Source organism: Triturus cristatus, chromosome 7 (assembly GCF_964204655.1).
Source record: "Triturus cristatus chromosome 7, aTriCri1.1, whole genome shotgun sequence".
Lineage (NCBI taxonomy): Eukaryota > Metazoa > Chordata > Amphibia > Caudata > Salamandridae > Triturus > Triturus cristatus.
In genome coordinates this window covers 1,663,720,488-1,663,739,394 of record NC_140590.1, presented here as the reverse complement: position 1 = coordinate 1,663,739,394, position 18,907 = coordinate 1,663,720,488, and the positions used below count along the sequence as shown (strand labels likewise).

General features: G+C 47.7%; 1 protein-coding gene across 1 annotated transcript in view; it reads right to left on the bottom strand.

Annotated features, from left to right (window-relative positions):
* Positions 1-18,907, bottom strand: part of LAMA5 (laminin subunit alpha 5) — a 402,322-nt gene that overhangs the window by 142,628 nt on the left and 240,787 nt on the right. The window contains exons 49-54 of the mRNA XM_085615185.1: positions 16,315-16,466; positions 16,101-16,211; positions 9,045-9,156; positions 7,519-7,692; positions 4,930-5,126; positions 4,627-4,743 (exon numbers count right to left, since the gene is read on the bottom strand). Of these exons, the coding sequence (XP_085471311.1) occupies positions 4,627-4,743; positions 4,930-5,126; positions 7,519-7,692; positions 9,045-9,156; positions 16,101-16,211; positions 16,315-16,466 (863 nt within the window). The remainder of the gene's footprint in view (positions 1-4,626; positions 4,744-4,929; positions 5,127-7,518; positions 7,693-9,044; positions 9,157-16,100; positions 16,212-16,314; positions 16,467-18,907) is intronic.

Here is an 18,907-nt window from a genome sequence, read left to right as displayed (position 1 = left end):
CTGGGGAGGTTTTGTGACCACCTTCTTTTGGTCACCCCCAGTGGTTGTCTTGGTCACCCTAGTCTTGACCCAGTGGTCCGCCTTCTTTCCCAATTCTTGGGGAGAAATTAGACCTAGGTCTACCAAATGCTGATGCAACTTTTCATTTGTGCAGTTACTCAAAATATGTTCCTTCATGAATAAATTGTACAATCCAGTAAAATCCTGCACACCATGTCCAGCTAACCAACCATCCAGTGTCTTCACTGAGAAGTCTACAAAATCAATCCAGGACTGGGTCTGGGTTTTGTGAGCCCCCCTGAACCTAATTCTATACTCCTCAGTGGTGAATCCAAATCCCTCAATCAGAGCTTTCTTCATGAGGTCATAGGATCCTGCTTCTGGCCCAGAGAGGGTCAGAAGCCTGTCCCTGCAGTTACCAGAGAACAGTTCCCACAGGAGTGCCCCCCAGAGAGGTTTCTTTACTTTCCTGATATCACAAGCCCTCTCAAAGGCTGTGAACCATTTGGTGATATCATCACCTTCCTCAAATTTAGGGACAATCCCTTTGGGGATTTTAAGGTCAGAAGTTTCCTCCCTATCCTTGTTTTTATTATTGCTGCCACCATTGATGGGTGCTAAACCCATCTCTCTCCTTTCCTTTTCTAGAGCCAGCAGCCTGGACTCTAGATCTATTCTTTTGGCCAGCCTCACAAGGCTGTCCTCTTCACTGGGGGGTCCCCCAGTGTTGTCTCTGGGACCAGAGCCACCTGTGTGGTCTCTAGGTGCCCAGATGCTATGTCTTGAGTTGGAGGGTATGGGTGCCATCTCCTCCCTAGGGAATAGTATGGGGAGGTTGCTGTCCTCCTCCCCTGTTTCCCTTTCCTCATCTGACTGGCCATCACCATGTTCAGATGGGTGGTCTTTAGCATACTCAGCCAGGAGCTCCTGGAGCCCTTGTTTGGATGGATGCTGACCCATTTGTAAATTTTTGAGTTTACATAAGGACCTCAATTCCTTGAAAGACAAGTGTAAGTAAGGTGTGAGGTCGAGCTCCTCCACCAGGTCCATGTTATTATTATCACTAATAGCTGGGTTTGTTTGAGACATTCTAACCTGACAGTTCTAACCCTCTACCCTGACTATAGTGACTTTTATTTTTCTAAAATTCTAATGGGACTTAAGCAAGGCCCTAGCAAGACTTTTAGTAATTTTGGAAAAACCAATCAGAATTCTAAAGGCAATTTTTAAGAGTTCTGTCGTGTGATCAGATGGTAACCAAGTAGTCCAACAAATGCAAGTTTGTATCCCACCGCTGATCCACCAATGTGAGAAAGTGGCTCTGTATATACTGTTCCCTAATAGGTACAGGGTGTACAGAGTCCACAGTCCCCCAGAGGCTGATAGAGGTCAAAGTTAGGTATGACCTTACTCTCAAAAGTGGTAGCTTGGTCGAGCAGTAAGGCAGTACCAGAGGACAGTGTAAAGCATTTATTGTACACACTCAGTCAGCAAATGGTTTCACACACTCAATAACTGAACTCTAGGCCAATGATTTGTATATATAAAATATATGCTTGTTTTATTTTTAGAACCACAAGGGGATAAAAATATACTTTCTCAGAATGAGAGGTTGAATATAAATACTTTTGTTTCAAGCAATAAATTTGTAAAACAGTCACAGTTGGTTGCAATAAACAATCCTATTTCCTAAACATAACAATGCATTGAGCTCAATGGTAAATTCAGGTTATTTGTAATAAATTACTTTTCAGATTACTTTTGGAATTCCAGGTCTGGATCCTAGAACCAGCCTGGGGTCAGTATTCAGAATCAAGTGAGGAAAGTCGACTTAATAACTGTAAGGATTTTTAGATAATATTTAGCTATTTCAAAAGTTAGCACTTAGAAAATATTTCACAGAAAACATTCAATGGATCTCTATGGCAAGAAATTCAAATTGCAGGTAGAGTACTTTATCGTTACTTTAGTAATCCAGGACTGGGTGCCTAGACCCAGGACTGGGGTCCTTATCAAAAGCAGGTAAGTAATTTCGTTTGCAGAAATGGTACGATTTTAAAAGAATATTTCAAATTTGCAAAAGTAGACACTTAGAAGAAATTTCACAGAAAAGCAGACAATGGTTTCCTATGGGAGAAAAATGAGTTAGAAGTAAGTATAGTTGTGAACACTTTTCAGAGTCAGGGCTGGGCACCAAGATCCAGCACTGGGAGCTCACCTAGGAGCAGGTGAGTAAATTCGTTTTTGTCACTTGGCTGATTTTTGGTGAATTTTTGCAGTTTTGAAAAGTTCACACTTAGAAGATTTTTGAAGAAAAAGCCAGTCAATGTTACCCTATGAGGAAAATGAAGTTAGCGGTTTAAGGGTAAGTACTCGACTGGTAATGTTGAAATTCCGGGCATGGACTCAGGGGTCCCCCAGTGTCAGGTAAGCACAGTTGGTTCACCCTCAGCGGTTTCAGGACGGCCGGGTGCAGAGAGAGTTGGGCCCAATGTTATCCTATGAGGGATAGGGGGGCCTTGGTTGGTGGCTGCTGTCTGGCAAGCCACGCGGCTGTGGGAGCTGGGCTCCTGGTCACTTACTCAGGGCAAGTGGGGAAGTAGGTTAGAGTAGAGAGGGCACTGCCAGGGCCACTCGGGCGGCTGGGTGCAGGGTGCTTTTGAGCCTTAGGGCGCTCAATGGAAATCAATGGGAATGTTCCGGTTTGGAAAGAGGCTGCAGGCTCGGGGACGAGGATGTTTCAGGTGCCACCACCACTTCGAGAGGTAAGTTGGGTAGTTGTAGGTTAGGTGGGTACCCCGGGATTGGGCACAGGGGGTCGCAGGGCGCCGGGTGCAGGGGTGCCTTTTGACGTCGGGAATCTTACCCTCTGGTTGATCGCGGCTGGGGTGGCACTTGGTTCTGAGGCTGCAGGCTTCTTCCGGGATGTCGAGGGGGGTCCTTGGGTGCCGGACTCGGGGTCACAGTCGCCGTGGGGTCGTCCTCAGGGTCTTTGTCCACTCCGGCACTGGCCAGGCTTGGCTGGTGCAGAGTGTGTTGGGTCCGCGGTCCCGGGCTGGTGCCAGGGATAGCAAGTAGGTTTCTTGAGTAGAGCCTCTACTCGTGGGAGTCCCAGGGGCTTAGAGCTAAAGGGTAGCCAGGTCCTCCGGGGTTGGTGAGGTTGCTGGCCACGTGGGATGCCGCGCTGGTGCAGGTTCGAGAGTCGACAGGCCGGTAGGGCTGGGGCCAAAGCAGTTGGTGTCTTCTTCTCTTTTTAGCAGCTGCAGGGCAGGTCTTTGTTCTTCTTGCTCTTCTTGTCGTTTTTCTATCTGGAATCTGGGGAAGGAAGGTTCAGGGGGCCCCTAAATACTAGATTTAGGGGCGTTACAGGTAGGTGAAGGCCAGGGACCAATGGGTCCTTGTCCTGGGGTGGGTACACCCCCTATCCTGCCTCTCTCCTGTGGGAGGGGGGCAGTAGCCTAATCCTGATAGGGTAGGGCCTCCCATCTTCAAGATGGCGAGAGCCCGGAGATGTGCTTCACCTCGCCTCCCCCACCTGAGGGGTGGGGTGGGCAGGCTGGCACATCCCCTGTCCTTGTATGGGGTTTCCGGCCAAGCTTCCCGCCAGAGTGGGGGGTTGCAGTGGCCTGGGGAAACTCCAACTGGCGGCATGCCTTTGAAGCTTCCCTTTGCTCATCCTGGGGGAGGAGATTTCTCACCTCACCCAGGATGTGCATTGTTGCAGGCCCGGGAGAGCAGGGGCTCTCCCACCCAGGGGTCCAGCAACGTGTCTGCTGTGTGGCAGCCTGGGCAGCCTCAGAGCAGACGTGGATTGCAAGTTAGCTGTAAGGGGGCATCTTCTAAGATGCCCTCTGGGGTGCTTAGTACATTAAATCCCACACTGGCATCAGTGTGGGTTCAATGTGCTGAGAAGTTTGATACCAAACTTCCCAGGCTTCAGTGTTGCCAGTATGGTGCTGTGGAGCTCGTGTTTGACAAGCTCTCAGCACCATGTATCCTTAAATGACAGCACTGCACTTACAGTGCCCAGGAATGGACCCGGGTACTGTAGGGGCACAGGGCTCCTGCTCCTGTGCCCACACCATAGGCGTAATGCACCCAGCTAGAGGGGTGGCTGGCATATGCCTTGGCAGTGTAGGTGATGGGCATGGTACACAGTGATGTGTGCCATGTCGACTCTTTGTTTTGTCCTGCACCCAGACACTCAGCCTGCAAGGGCAGTGTGTGTGTGTAAGGGTACAGGGCCTCTGAGGGTGGCACAATGAGTGCTGCAGCCCTGAGAGGCCTTCCCTGGTCACAAGGCCCTGGGTACCTAGGGTACCAGTTACTAGGGGCTGACATGTGGCTAGGGTTTGCCAATTTGGAGTTTGTGTGGTTTAAGGAAGGAACATAGGCCCTGGGCACCTGATTGGCAGGAACCCAGGGTACACTCAATCGAAGTACATTCAGCAATTTAGCAAAAAGTGGGGGCATACCATGCAAGAAAGATGGCACTTTCTCACAGACTGGTAATGAGTAAATCGCTCAGACAGCACAGCCTTTATACGAATGTCCAGAGCACCAATAAACGTTGGACACATTTGTTCTGCTAGATGCAGATGAATGCATCACAGATTGGCCGCTCACCTCTTTCATCCGTTCGATCATCTGTAGAAGGTCCGACACCTGGATCAGAGCATCCTCTGCCATCCTCACTGCATTCTGCACTTGTGCATACTGGTCCATGAGGTCTTTGCTCTTTTGCTGAAATAAAAGAGGAAAAGTCCAGGTCTTTAAAGATGGTACAATCACTTCAATGCTACAGAACAAGGAAGTGGATAATACTTCTGGCCATTTATGTTAAGACAGGATCACGCTCGAAGAGAAGGTTTTCCTGAAAATGAGAGTATGTTGCTGACGACTGGTGTGGAGTTGAATATGTGCTCTCACCTGACTCTCCTCCAGGCTGTTCTGATTCAGGCCATTTAGGTCGTCCGCCAGTCTGGTCTGGTTCACTGCCTCATTTAGGGCATCCCGCAAGTCCATCAGCTCAGAGCTGTATTGAGACAGGCGATCCTGGATGTCATTCATCAGCTCCTCGTTGGCATCCAACTTATCGAACATTTCATTCCTAACCCGATCCAGCACTGACTCAGGAAGACAAAAAGAGGCTGATGAGTTTCCGGTGCAGGGGGGTTGTGAAATAGGGACAAGCGGGCCCTAAAACAAGCCTATAGCAAAACAGACACAACATCAGAATTCAACAAAGCAGCTACCCACCCAGAAAAAGCTTTCTGGCTGTGATATTTATATAGCAAATAAAAGAGGGCATGGCATATGCCAGGAAGGACCAGAGGCAGGGGTGTGCAGGGGGTTCTAGGTGGGCATGCAGAGAAGTGCTGCATCTCAGGATTTGTATCCAAGTTCCCAATCTTGGAAAAAGAGCACTGTCTGAGGGATTGCCCATTACTAGAAGACTAGGATGATCTGTAGATGGAGATCCTTAGCTTATGCAGAGCCCTGTAAGTTCCTTCACATATACCTCTCCTTGCACATTCAGAATCTACTTGCATGGACTGCAGCTTTTAGGGCACAAGATCTTTGCAGTTCTTTACCTAACCCTCAAGCCGGTACCATTCCAGGGACAAGCACAGGGAGGCCAAATGGGCATTGGCACTTGCTGCAGTTTGCTCCCTCCATGCTGGTCAATGGACCTGTTTGAGTCTTGCTTCATATGCCTTCACTTGGACTCATTAAAATGTGACTGCTCAGCTAAGAGCAGATGGACTGATAAAGCTGGTATCCAGCAACCCCTGTTCTTGGTCCCCACTGACCTCTCGCTCATCAACAGGGTACAAATAGGACCATGTATGGTGCTAGACTCATATGTTAAAGAACCCAGGCTGCTCAGATGGCACACCAGTGGTTTGAAGTGCTATAAAACTTAAAATGTAATACCATGAAGGCAACCAGTGAAGGCGGCAACACACCTGGATAGTTCAAATGACAATTTCTCCCTGGCTCCAGAGAAGAGTTAGTTGAGAGAAATCATGCCCTCTTATCTGTGACAGCCTCAATACATGTCGCTAGGAATACTGTTGCGAGTCCTATATTATCAACTGATAAATAACTACCAAATGTATCAAGAGTAATTAAATTCAATTAATCCAATATGACAACTCTAAAATTGAAAACAAAATATTTAATCAAGATTAAACTCAGCCCATAGTCATGCAAATGCCTTACTGTGTATTAATCAGAATTATGGTGGCTATTCTATTCAGCCTCTAATCAAATCGTAACGAGCTAACCCTCATTTCAAGTTACGGGACTTCTATATAATTGCCCTAGTTGGAGTGCTCAAAGGATTAACTAGAGGAACCTTTTTTCAAAAGCAAGTAGGGCTTACATGAAATACTCCACTAGCAATGTGCGCTTAGAAACTGGCCTCTGATCAAGCTGGGCTGAATTTTCTTTTTTTACTTTGATATGGCTGTATACAATAAGTCGAGCGATCCCTATACTTTCGGCAACCACACAGTTGCTCTCAAGAGTGTCATTCAATCAGCCAAAGATATCTAAATGTCCTTGATTTACAGATCTCTTCCTTGAGTAAAAGTTTTAAGCAGAACATCAGGCTTAAAGTGTGGATTATGTTATATTAATCTCCAATTTCTAATGGATGATCAATAAATAATGATTATGAGAAACTGATTATTCTCTCAGGCAGATTTGTGAAAACACGATGCTGATGAATTTAATAGTTAATCTCTTTAATTCGGCCATTAAAAATGTACCCGATTCTTTGAACTTCGATACTTTGAACAAATATTCAGAGAATAAGTAGTTGATATACATGGATTCTTATTTGCAGGTTTACATCAATTTTATAAACTGATAAAAACAAACATGTAAAAAGAATAATAAGAATTTCAATGAAATCACATAAAGATGAGGATACCTAAAATCAATTTGGTACTTACAGTAAAGCCCAGGCCTGGAAACAGTGTCCGTGGTGACATGGACTGTGGTTCCCTTCCTATCCGCTCGTGTCTTAAGACACACTGGCTGGTGGGACTAGGCCACCAATTCATCCTGGTGCAGCCCGAGAAACCAAAGTAGCTGACACCATTATAGTGTGTACTATTGACATTGTGCAAGCCATTACTGTGGTTATTTTGTTTTTGTTTTATCTATTCATTGTGCCACCATCTGCCTGCTCTTTCTTGTGCCTCATCTAGCTCTTAGAGGTATTTCTCATTGGGAAATCCTGCAAAATGTCTCTTTGGCAGCACCTACACCATACACTTTACTCCATATTGAATTCAATTTGCCTAACCCTCAATGAGATGGGTCCCCTCCAATGAGGAGGGCAACTGGGGAAGCTGCCGTACAACCTTCAATGAAGCCAGTGAGAAAAAAACCACCAGTTACAATAATATCACATGCAAAGGGGGATCAGCCCAGTTCAACTTTATACCCAAATCTGCTGCATGGAAACACCCTCTGCATGGAAGCACCCTCTGCAATTGTACTCACACTTCTTGGCTGCCTTCAGCTCTGTTTCGGCTTCCTCTCTCCGGTTATTGAAGTTCAGCTCTTTCATCTCCTTCATCATCCTCTCTATCTCTGCCATCTTCTGACGGAACTCATCTGATGTGGTGATGTTGGTACCATCCATTTCCCCGACTCGACTCATCTGGTCTGCGAGGTCTACAGGTTTAGAGAGACACCACTTGTTATGACAAAGAGGACAAGGGATCCTCTAAATGGGGTTATTTGGGTTTAGAAATGGTGGGCAAATCTAATTTGGATTACAGTTCTCACCAATGACAGCTTGATCCTTACGCAACACTGTGAATACGTATGAAGCAGGAGCTCTCAGGGACGGTATATAGTTAAAGATAATATGGAAAAGTATGGGTGTGCGAAGTTGCAAAGTTTCTTGCCCACCAACTCTGTATTTCCTTAAAACTTTGAAATCTTTGTGAGTTTCAAGAAGTCTGAGAAGTTGAAAGAAACAGACAAACTCTTGTGCACAGAGTATGATACACAAAGTATGACAGCAAGGAAAAAAACTGCATACAACTCCCTTTTTGTGCACAGTACCTTTGCAAAGCATGAATGTGAAGTTGTGAAAATAACTTTGACAACGTGCAAAGCTTGCCGCATTTGCAGGGAAGACATTTACAGTTTGCGTACCACGATCCTTAATACCTGCATGCCTCCAATTTGCTATTGTCTGCATATTTAGAGAGTCCTAAATCCTTGCTGTTCAGAACCACTAAGAGAGGTGAAACTGAAATGAATATAGAACGGTAATCTAATAACTCTAGATGCCTCGGTGGAGGGCTTGTCCACAACAGATGAATTTGTTTACAGTGTGCAAATCATGAAAGTGTGGTTTGCCTTGAACAGCTTCAACAGCTCCCCTGACCATCATTCTTAATCCTACCCAAGGCACGGCCACGGGTGCTGTTCTTAACCACTCCCATTGTCACAGCTGTATTACCTTACGGATAGAATACAGATAAATGAGGCATCAATGTTCACCAAGAGCAAACAAAGGGGTTCTACCACAGTACTGAAAAAATGATGCTATGCAGCTAACAAGATTTAACAACATCTAGGAACATTTTAATAAATATATGGGCTCGCCCCTTATGCTTATGTTTCCATATCACAGCTGTGAACAGATTGGAATTGGTGGAAAATGGGGCAAATAATAGAACAAGGTGGACAAACAGGAGCAAAATGTTTCCAGAAGAGGGCACCACATAAAACAAGGAAAATCATAGATAGTGGTGGAACATCATACAACTAAGAGAGAAACCTAATCCTCTTGCTCTACTTTTCCAAACTAATATAAAACTCAGTTTTTGAATTTGGGATCAATTGTTTCTTTCTTGATCACTAGTGTGATGGAATCAATGTCCAGCTTTGATTCAGACTCAAACACTCTACCAACGCCTTTACCAGCTGGTATCGCCCTATTTGTAATTCCGGGTCACCCTACAGCCACTGGTTCTCATGGGTACACGTAACTTGACTGCTTGCACACTTACCAAGGATGTGCTGGTGAAGTTCATGGATTTTCTTTAGCAGCTTTTCTGTATTCTCATGGGTGGTTTCTGTACCATGCTTGATTTTGTTGGCTGTTAGGTTGGCCAGCGATGCCTAGAAATAAACAAACATTTTTAAAGAAAGGCTTTTCCATGAAACATATGCAGCAAATCTGAAGGCTGGTGTACAATAAACACTTGCCTAATGATTAAATTGAAGACTTGGGGATTTATACAGGATACGCCTCCAATCTAATCACCATTAAGCACTTTGCTGCTTACAGTTTTTCCAGCCAAGGGTTAAACAATCCTCGAGTAAAGGTTTGGGAGGATGGCGTTTAGTTGTTCCCTTAAGGATTAGTTTCTTAAAAACCTTTGTAGAGCAATCAAGAAGTAAACCAGCCTTCGATTATGTGTAGGTGCCTGAGGATAACTGGATTATAGGAACAGCGGACAAGGAGAGCCCAGAAAAAGCAAATATGTCATTGCTGTTATATTTTTGAAAACATATTAGAAGGATTTGCCAAGCATGCATTGGCACATGATGTAACTTACCTTACATTTGATTGAAACTTTCAGTGGGAGCCAATAAGTCCTTCAAAGTGGGTGTAGCAGGTTAATTACATTGGCCTTGCCAACAAAAGCGCAGAGTTCTGAACTCTTTTTAATCTTATGACAGACTTCATGCAAGGCCTCGAGCATATGGAATTGCAGAAATCTAGACGGATGCACAATCATGTTATAGATTCCTGCACTGCGATGGGATAGCATTGAAGTTTTAATTTCCGGCCGGTGCCAATTATTTCAGGTTTTTACTATAGAGTTAATCTGACTGACGAGTCAGAGCGAGACATTGAAAATGTATCTCAGGGATTCCAGATTCCTTGATGGGTTGAAGGCATTTCTGGAGAGTGGAGCATCCCCAAAAGGATTACCTGTTTCTTTAAGGGGGCGTGTGCGTCCAAGAGAAGTGGTTAAATTTCACCACTGTGTTCAAGTACATACCAGACATACATTTTTCTTTGAGGCAGACGATGATGATTTAAAAAAAGGAATATGCTACTTACCAGTATGCATCTGTTCTTGGCATGTAGAGCTGCAGAGTTGTACACTTAGCATAGGTCGCCATCTGGTGTTGGGCCCGGATGTTTGCAGTTTGTTTTTCTTCTTGGACCGTGTTTGGAAGTCACGAGTTTGGTGACTCCTCCTTCGGTCCGTACTGCGCATGGGCTTCGGCTCCATCCTCAGATTGTTTTTCGCCAACAGGGAAATGATGGAGCGTAGTAATAACAGTGAGAAACCCATGTGTGTTGTATCTAAATAAGATGGACTGGAACGGATACAGGTAGCCGGGGAGGCGGGTGGGCGTGTACAACTCTGCAGCTCTACATGCCAAGAACAGATGCATACTGGTAAGTAGCATATTCCGTTCGAGGCATATGAGCTGCAGATTGTACACTTAGCATAGATTATATAGCAGTACCCAACCTTAGCGGCGACCACCGGTATCCGTTGCAGCTGTTTGAAAGAGTGTTTTTAGTACAGCCTGGCCCACCCTAGCTTGCTGCTGGGAATGCACATCTACACAGTAGTGTTTTGTGAATGTGTGCGGTGTAGACCATGTGGCTGCCTTGCATATGTCATCTAAGGGTATATTCCCTAGAAAAGCCATAGAAGCCCCCAACTTTCTTGTAGAGTGGGCTTTAGGGGGAACAGATAATGTTCTCTTTGCCTTCTGATAGCAAATTTGTATGCATTTTACAATCCACCTAGCTATCCCTGATTTTGAGATGGGGTTGCCTTTATGTGGTGGAGAAAAGGAAACGAACAACTGTTTGGTCTTCCTGAAGGGTTGCGTTCTTTGTATGTAATATAGCAACGCTCTTTTCACATCTAGTGTGTGTAAGGCCCTTTCCGCAACAGATTGGGGTTGCGAAAAGAAGACAGGTAATTCCACTGATTGATTGAGGTGGAAGGGGGTAATGACTTTGGGCAGGAACTTCGGATTAGTTCGAAGTATGACCTTGCTGTGATGCATTTGTATGTAAGGTTCCTGTATGGTGAACGCTTGTATTTCACCAACCCTTCTAAGGGAAGTGATAGCTACAAGGAAAGCTGTTTTCCAGGTGAGAAATTGTAGCTCACATTTGTGCATTGGTTCGAAGGGCGGACCCATTAGTCGTGTAAGGACCAAATTTAGATTCCATACAGGGGAGGGTGGTGCCCTGGGAGGAATTACTCGTTTAAGGCCTTCCATGAAGGCTTTAATAGCGGGCACTCTGAAGAGTGACAAATGCTGTCTGTTTTGTAGATAGGCAGCGATCGCTGCTAGGTGTAGGCGTATGGATGAATACGCCAGGTTACACCTGTGAAGATGGAGCAGATAGCATATGATGTGTTGTATGGATGCATCTAGAGGGTTGATTGTATTGTTACGGCAGTACATTACAAATCTTTTCCACTTTGCGGCATAGCATGCTCTAGTGGTAGGACGTCTGGCTTCCATGATGATGTTCATGCAATCAGGGGGAAGGTTAAGGTACCCGAATTCTAAGATTTCAGGAGCCAGATCGCCAGGTTGAGCTGAGCTGGGTCCGGGTGCCTGATTTCTCCATGGTTCTGGGTTAGGAGGCATGGGGAAAGGTGCAGTTTTTGATGTGGTACCACTGATAGTTGTAGTAGCGTGGTGTACCACGGCTGTCTGGCCCACGTCGGAGCTACCAGAATGAGTGTGAGGGAGTGCTGTTGTAGTTTCCTGACCACTAATGGAATTAGTGGGAGAGGTGGAAAGGCGTATGCAAATCTGCCTGACCAGTTCATCCATATCGCATTGCCCTTGGACAATGGGTGTGGGTATCTGGCGGCGAAGCTTGGGCATTTTTTGTTTTCGTGGGTGGCGAAGAGGTCTATTTGAGGATGCCCCCACTGTTGGAAGAATGGGTGAAGAACTTGTGGATGCAGTTCCCATTCGTGTAGTTGTTGAGTCTGTCTGCTGAGCAGATCTGCTATGGTGTTTTGAACGCCTGGAACATGTTGTGCCAGGAGAAAAATGTTTTGGGGAATTGCCCATCTCCATATGCTCTGGGCTAAGCGGGAGAGCTGGGGAGAGTGTGTCCCCCCCTGTTTCTGTATATAATACATCGCAGTCATGTTGTCTGTGCGAATGAGGACTGCTTTGCCTGAAATCTGCTTTTGGAAAGATTTTAGGGCTAGAAAGATCGCCAAAAGCTCCAGATGGTTGATGTGGAGCGTTTTTTGCTGTGGCGTCCATAGACCTTGCATTGTGAGGTGTAAGAGGTGCGCTCCCCAGCCGGAGAGCGATGCGTCCGCTGTTAGAGTCACTTGGGGAACCGGGTCCAGGAACGGCCGTCCCTTGGAAAGGTTTGTGGTGTTCCACCACTGCAGAGAGTGATGTGTGCGGCCGTCCACCAACACCAGATCCGTCAGCTGACCCTGGGCCTGGTTCCACTGTTGTGCTAGGCACTCCTGAAGTGGACGCATGTGGAGTCTTGCATGGGGCACTATGAAGATGCAAGACGCCATCATCCCTATGAGCTTCATAAACACTCTTGCTGGTAGAGAGTGTTGAGGAAGGAATATTTTGCGTAAGGCTAGAATGCTTGTGATTCTGGCTGAGTTTGGATAGGCAATACCTTTTGAGGTGTCTATGGTGGCCCCGAGATATTGCTTTGTGTGAGATGGTATGAGGTGGGACTTTTGGTAGTTCACCGTGAAGCCTAGCTGATGAAGCAGTTGGATGGTGCTGTTTGTATGTTGCACGCATTGGTGGTAGGACGCGGCTTTTATGAGCCAGTCGTCTAAGTAAGGGAAGACGTGAACATGTTGACGTCTGAGGTGTGCTGCTACTACTGCTAGGCATTTGGTAAACACCCGTGGTGCAGTGGTGACCCCGAAGGGGAGAACCTTGAATTGGTAATGTTGCCCGTCCACCACGAACCTGAGGTATTTTCTGTGAGAGGGGTGTATTGGAATGTGAAAGTACGCGTCTTTCAGATCCAGTGTTGTGAGAAAGTCTCCCTGGCAGAGGAGTGGGAGGACTTGTTGTAAGGTGACCATGTGAAAGTGGTCTGAATGTATGTAGGCATTTAGAGACCGGAGATCCAGAATGGGTCTGAGGGTCTCGTCTTTCTTTGGGATTAAGAAATACAGGGAGTAGACCCCTAGATTTCGTTGATTGTCGGGTACCTGCTCTATGGCGTGTTTCTGGAGGAGCGAGAGTACCTCTTGTTTGAGCAGTGTGGAATGCTCTTGGGACATTGGACGGTGCCTTGGTGGGATATTGGGTGGGGTAGATGTTAGCTCGAGGCAGTACCCTGACCGAATGATTTGGGTCACCCATTTGTCCGATGTTATGGACTCCCATACGTGGATAAAATCTTGTAGTCTGCCCCCGACCGGAGTGGAATGGTCTGGGGGGAGCGAAGGGGAGTCATTGTGCGGGTGGGGTGGCAGAACGGGTATTGTTGGTTTTGCCCCTGCCCTTATTGTTGTTGCCTCTGTAGCCACCTCTTTGGTTGCCCTTTGAAAAGGTATTTTGAGGAGGGGATTTGTAGGAGGTAGAGGCATTATCGGTGGAGGAGCCTCTACCTGTGCCACGAAAGGACGAGCGTCGAAAGGAACGCTTAGAGGCTTGGGTCTGGAGCGCTCCCATAGACTTCGCTGTGTCTGTATCTTTCTTCATTTTTTCGAGCGCTTCGTCTACCTTTGGGCCAAAGAGCGTTTGCTGGTCAAAGGTGTGATTAAGTATTGATGTCTGGACCTCAGGCTTGAACCCTGATATCCTGAGCCAGGCATGGCGGCGAAGCAGGACACTGGTGTTTATGGCTCTAGAAGCAGTGTCTGCTGCATCGAGGGCACACTTAATGGAGGTGTTTGTGATTAGTTTGCCCTCCTGTATCAGGTCATGAGCTTGGCGCTTGTATTTCTCTGGAAGGTGCTGCATAAGAGCCTCTAATTCATCATAGTGTGCTCTATCATATCGCGCAAGCAGTGCTTGTGTATTTGCAATGCGCCACATGTTTGCAGCCTGGTAGGCGGTGCGTTTACCAGACGCGTCCAGAAGTTTAGATTCCTTGTCTGGTGGTGGGGCATCTCCTGAGGATTGGGAGTTAGCCCGCTTTCTAGCTGTGGAGACAACTAGGGAATCTAGAGGAGCAGGGCCCTTGATGTATGCAGGGTCTGTGGGTGCCGCCTTGTACTTCTTCTCTATTCTAGGGTTTAGTACTCTGGCTCTGACAGGGTCTTTGAATACCTCTGTAGCGTGCTTGGTGACACCCTTAAGCATGGGTAAAATAGCAGTGGAACGATCTTGTAAATCAAATGTATCCAGTAGGAAGTCTTCTTCCACTGGTTCTGTGTGCATGTCCACCCCATGGTAGTGTGCTGCTCTCTGCACTAAATGGTGAAACCCTAAAGAGTCCTCTGGAGGAGACGGCCTTGATGGGTATAGGTGGTCTTGAGGTACATTGGGTACATCAGGGTTATTATAATCCTCCCATGGATCTGGGGTCCCTGGTGGAGTGGGATCCATTGGGGCGTCCCCTGGGTCATTGTCCGGGTCCCCGTCATCCGGATCTGGGGATGGGGCCGGATCGTAGTGAGGTAAAGGTGGAGGGGGTGGTGGTGGGAGGGGGGGTGGTAGTGGGGAGGGTACTCTAAGGGGAGAAGTAGCTGAGTCCCTCTTTTTGGGAGGAGGAGGAGGAGCCGGAGCCTCAAGGCGACGCTTCTTAGTAATCACAGTCAAAAGGCCAGTCTTTGGATCTCTGGACAAAGTCTTTTGTAAAGGGTCTGGTGTAAACAGAGCCAATGGCGCCGAGTCGTCTGTCGGCACCGGCGATTTCGGAACCGGAGGTTTCGATGTTCTGTGTACGCCTTGCTTTTTGGAGGTCTCCGTGTGTTTCGGCGTCGAGTGCTGTTTCGGCGCCGGAGCGTCGGTGCCGACCGATTTCTGTTTGTGTTTGGTCGGCGCCGAGTGTCCAGGCTTCGGCACCGGTGGTTTCGGAGTCGAGCTGGATTTTGCAGGCTTCGGTGCCGAGTGGTGTTTATCGGCACCGGGCGTCGGCTGGCTCGATCCCGAGCTGCCGTGAGACTTTGAGTGCTTCGACACCGGGCCCGAAGGTGGGGTGATCGAGGCTTTGGTTTTGGTTTTGCCCAGGCCGGCAGGCGAGGGAGTAACCGGAGTCTCTTTGGTTTTTGGTGCGGGGCTGGGAGGGGGCATTGTACTCACGGCCCGCTGTCCTGGTGTTACGTCCTCCAGGTCGGAGTCGTCGGCCTCGGAAGCGCTGACGATGTCTTCTCCCAGTTCGGTGTGTGTCTGCCCCGAAGCTTCGGCGTCGTCTCCGAAGATGTCCGGTGGAACTGTCGAGGATGAGTGCGCCATGGTGCGTCGAGCCCTTCGATCTCGGATCGTTTTCTTCGATCGAAAAGACTTGCAGGCGGGGCAGTCTCGAGCCTCGTGTTCCGGAGAGAGGCAAAGGTTACACACCTGATGGAGGTCGGTGTGGGGAAATTTAGACCCACATTCTGGGCACTTTTTAAACGGAGTCCTTTCCATCGGCCGGGACCGGAGTCGCGGAGGGCCCGAAGGCCGGTGTCGATGTACGGGATGGAAAAAGTGCCGCTTCGAGAGATGAAGATGATGAAGGAACTCGAAGAATCGAGGATTTTCCGTCGAGGCTGGAACCGTAGAAGTTCGAAGCCGGAGCACGAAGTATCACATCCGAGCCCGATGGCGGAAAAAAACAATCTGAGGATGGAGCCGAAGCCCATGCGCAGTACGGACCGAAGGAGGAGTCACCAAACTCGTGACTTCCAAACACGGTCCAAGAAGAAAAACAAACTGCAAACATCCGGGCCCAACACCAGATGGCGACCTATGCTAAGTGTACAACTCTGCAGCTCATATGCCTCGAACACACAGTTTTGTTTTATAACCCAACGCAGCCTACTGCAGATACAATATGGAAATGGCCAAAACAGCTAGTCTGAGAGCCTTGACACACAAATTACATTACGGCAACATGAAGAATAGCAGCTCACCCTCTCATCCAGAGCACTGATGTCCAGGGCAAGGATCCCAGTTTGATTTTTTAGCCTGTCGGCCTCTTCTCTGGCGGTGTTGATTAGGTGCTGGTACTGAAATAGAAGGTTCTGGAAAGAAAACAAAATAGTAAGAAGGATACAAGGAGGAGGAGTTTGTTTATACTTGAAAAAAAAGGACAAGCACTAGAAGCTCCCTTCACCCAGCACGTACTGTAGCGTTTTCAATGGAGCTGTTCAAGCCTCCCAGTCGGGTCCAGGCGATGGAGCTAGCACTTAAGTTGCCAAGTTGGTCCCGGATCAGAGGGTACATGTCCTCCATTCTGTGCAGGTCTTGCAGCAGAACCAGAACACAGCTGTCACAGGCTATACAAGGGAGAAGTCACATATTTAGCATTTGGGGAAGAACAGCGGACAATACAAGAAACTCTAAACTCGGAAGGGCTACACGTTTCAAGGAAAAGCCAAACTCTGTTCAGAGATCACTGCAGCCACTCAAAGGAGTGTGTAGAACAGTCTTTGTTCCACGCAGCCACTACTTATTTATTTATGCATCTACATCCAGGATTTCCGAGTGCCCAACAATCACCACTCTACTCTCCACCAAGTAATGTCTTGCCTGGCAGGAACACAACAATCACTAACCCTGAACCCCCAACCAAAGAATGGGCCGCCATTCCCAGTGCCTCATATTTATCTCTTCCACACAAAACCTACTCCACCCAGGCATGGTCACGCTAGACACCACACCACCCACTTGAATCTGATCACATCACTCGCTAGTTATAAAACTTGAGAGAGAACAGACAGACATAAAAGAGACAAAGAAAAATGAAAAATGCATACTTTGTATAAAGACCTACCCTTAGGTCATTACATCACACTTGAGAACAATCTGTGACTATTTTATTTACTTAATGTAGGAAAGTGCCAGTTTTTGACAGGGTCACCCCCGCATTTTGCCTGATATTTCATGCAATGTTAACAGGAGATGCACTGGGTTCCTGCTGGCCAGGTCCCCAGTGCCAGATCCCTTCCCTAAACTGTACAATTGTTTTCCCCAATTGGCAATACCTTCAGTACCCTCTGTAAGTCCCTAGTAAATGGTACTCCTGGTACCTATGGCAAGGAGCCTAAAGAGGGGCCCTAAGAACTGCAGCATGTATTGTGCCACCCTAAGCGACCCCCCACCAAACACCCGCAGACTGCCACTGCAGGCTGCTTGTCTTGGTGTAGACAAAACACAACATGGCACACAGCCCTGTGTGCCATGCCTACAGACACTACTTGCAGGATAGGTAAGCCACCCCTACAGCAGGCCTTACAGCCCTAAGGCAGGGTGCACTATGCTACATGTGTGGACATAACTGCTTGAGCAGATATGCCCCCGTGCTGGCTAGTCCAATAATTGCCAGTACCAGTAGCCAGGGTAGCCATTTTTAATACGTGTGCTGGGTACTGGTCAAAAACGAGTTCCACAGCTACATGATGGCTTCACTGAAACTAAAGATGTTTGGCATCAAACATCTTGTATCAATAAGCCCACACTGATTCCATTGATGGATTTATTAATACATGCACCCAGAGGGTACCTTAGAAGTGGACCCTGAAAACCTACCAAGTACTAGTGTGATGGCTGAAAGTGTAGACCAGCATGTCACCACAGACAGGTTTCTGACCCCCTGGGATTACATCCTACGCTCTCGGGATGTCAGGAACAAAGCTTGCCCAGGAGAGGGTGCTTTACAACCCACCAACAGGATGACCTGTAAATTAGCATTCCAATGCAGGGAGCTTCAAAGAGCCCATCACCTTTGGTATGCAACTCTGGTTTCCCTCAGAAGTGAGGGATGCCCAGCCCCCTGACCAGGGCCAATTTGACACCTGTACAGGCAGGAAGATTAGTAGTCAAAGAGGCGTGTCCACCCTCAGGCTACTTCTACCCCTAAGGTGGACTACCTGATATGGATGCGAAATGTAAAAGTTTGCCATCTTGGTGATGGCAGAATTAGGAACTCTGGGACAGGGTTATGCCCACTTCCCACAGGAAGTGGTCATATAGGGGGCACAGTAACCCGAGGGTTAAGTAGCTCATTGACTACTACCCTACACTTTCCTAACGCAACCTAAATCTAGTATTTAAGGGAGCCCCTGGCACCAAGAAATCAGATTCTGCGACCTGAAGGAAGAAGACAGACCTGTAGAGCCACAAAATAAAGAACAGAGGAGCAGCTACTGACTTGGCGCCAACCTTGCTGGCCTGCCGCTGTCCTCGACCATTGTGCCAAAGTGGACTCGTCCTGAAACTGCTGTACCTCCAAAAGCCCGGGATTGCAAGCATTTCTCCAAAAACCCAGGAACTCCCGTGGAGTAGGGGAGCTACTTCCCTGCATTCTGCAGGCACCCAAAGTGACCTGTGATGACTCTGGACCGCCAAAACCAGACACCGGAAAGCACCACTGCACCTGAGCCACCTAGCCCAAGTCGAAGTGGGCCAACAGTGTCAGCGTGGTCCCCACAGCCTCCAGAGATGAAGCCTACCTTGGGTTTGCCAACTGTGGACTTCCCGCAGCAGCCTCTAGTACAGTCTCTTGTGCAGGCCCCCCTCTACCACCTGTGCCTCCGGTGACTAAACCCAGATGTCTCAGAACACCTCTGCACCATCCCGCCCCATAAAGTAGAGGACCAAAGGTCTCCTTGTGTCCCCGAGCATCCTGAGATCTGAGCCCACTTGGTGGTTCAGCCCAACTGGCCTTCCAGTCGCTACCTGCAGAGACTTTGCGACCAAACAGATCCCAATCGACTTA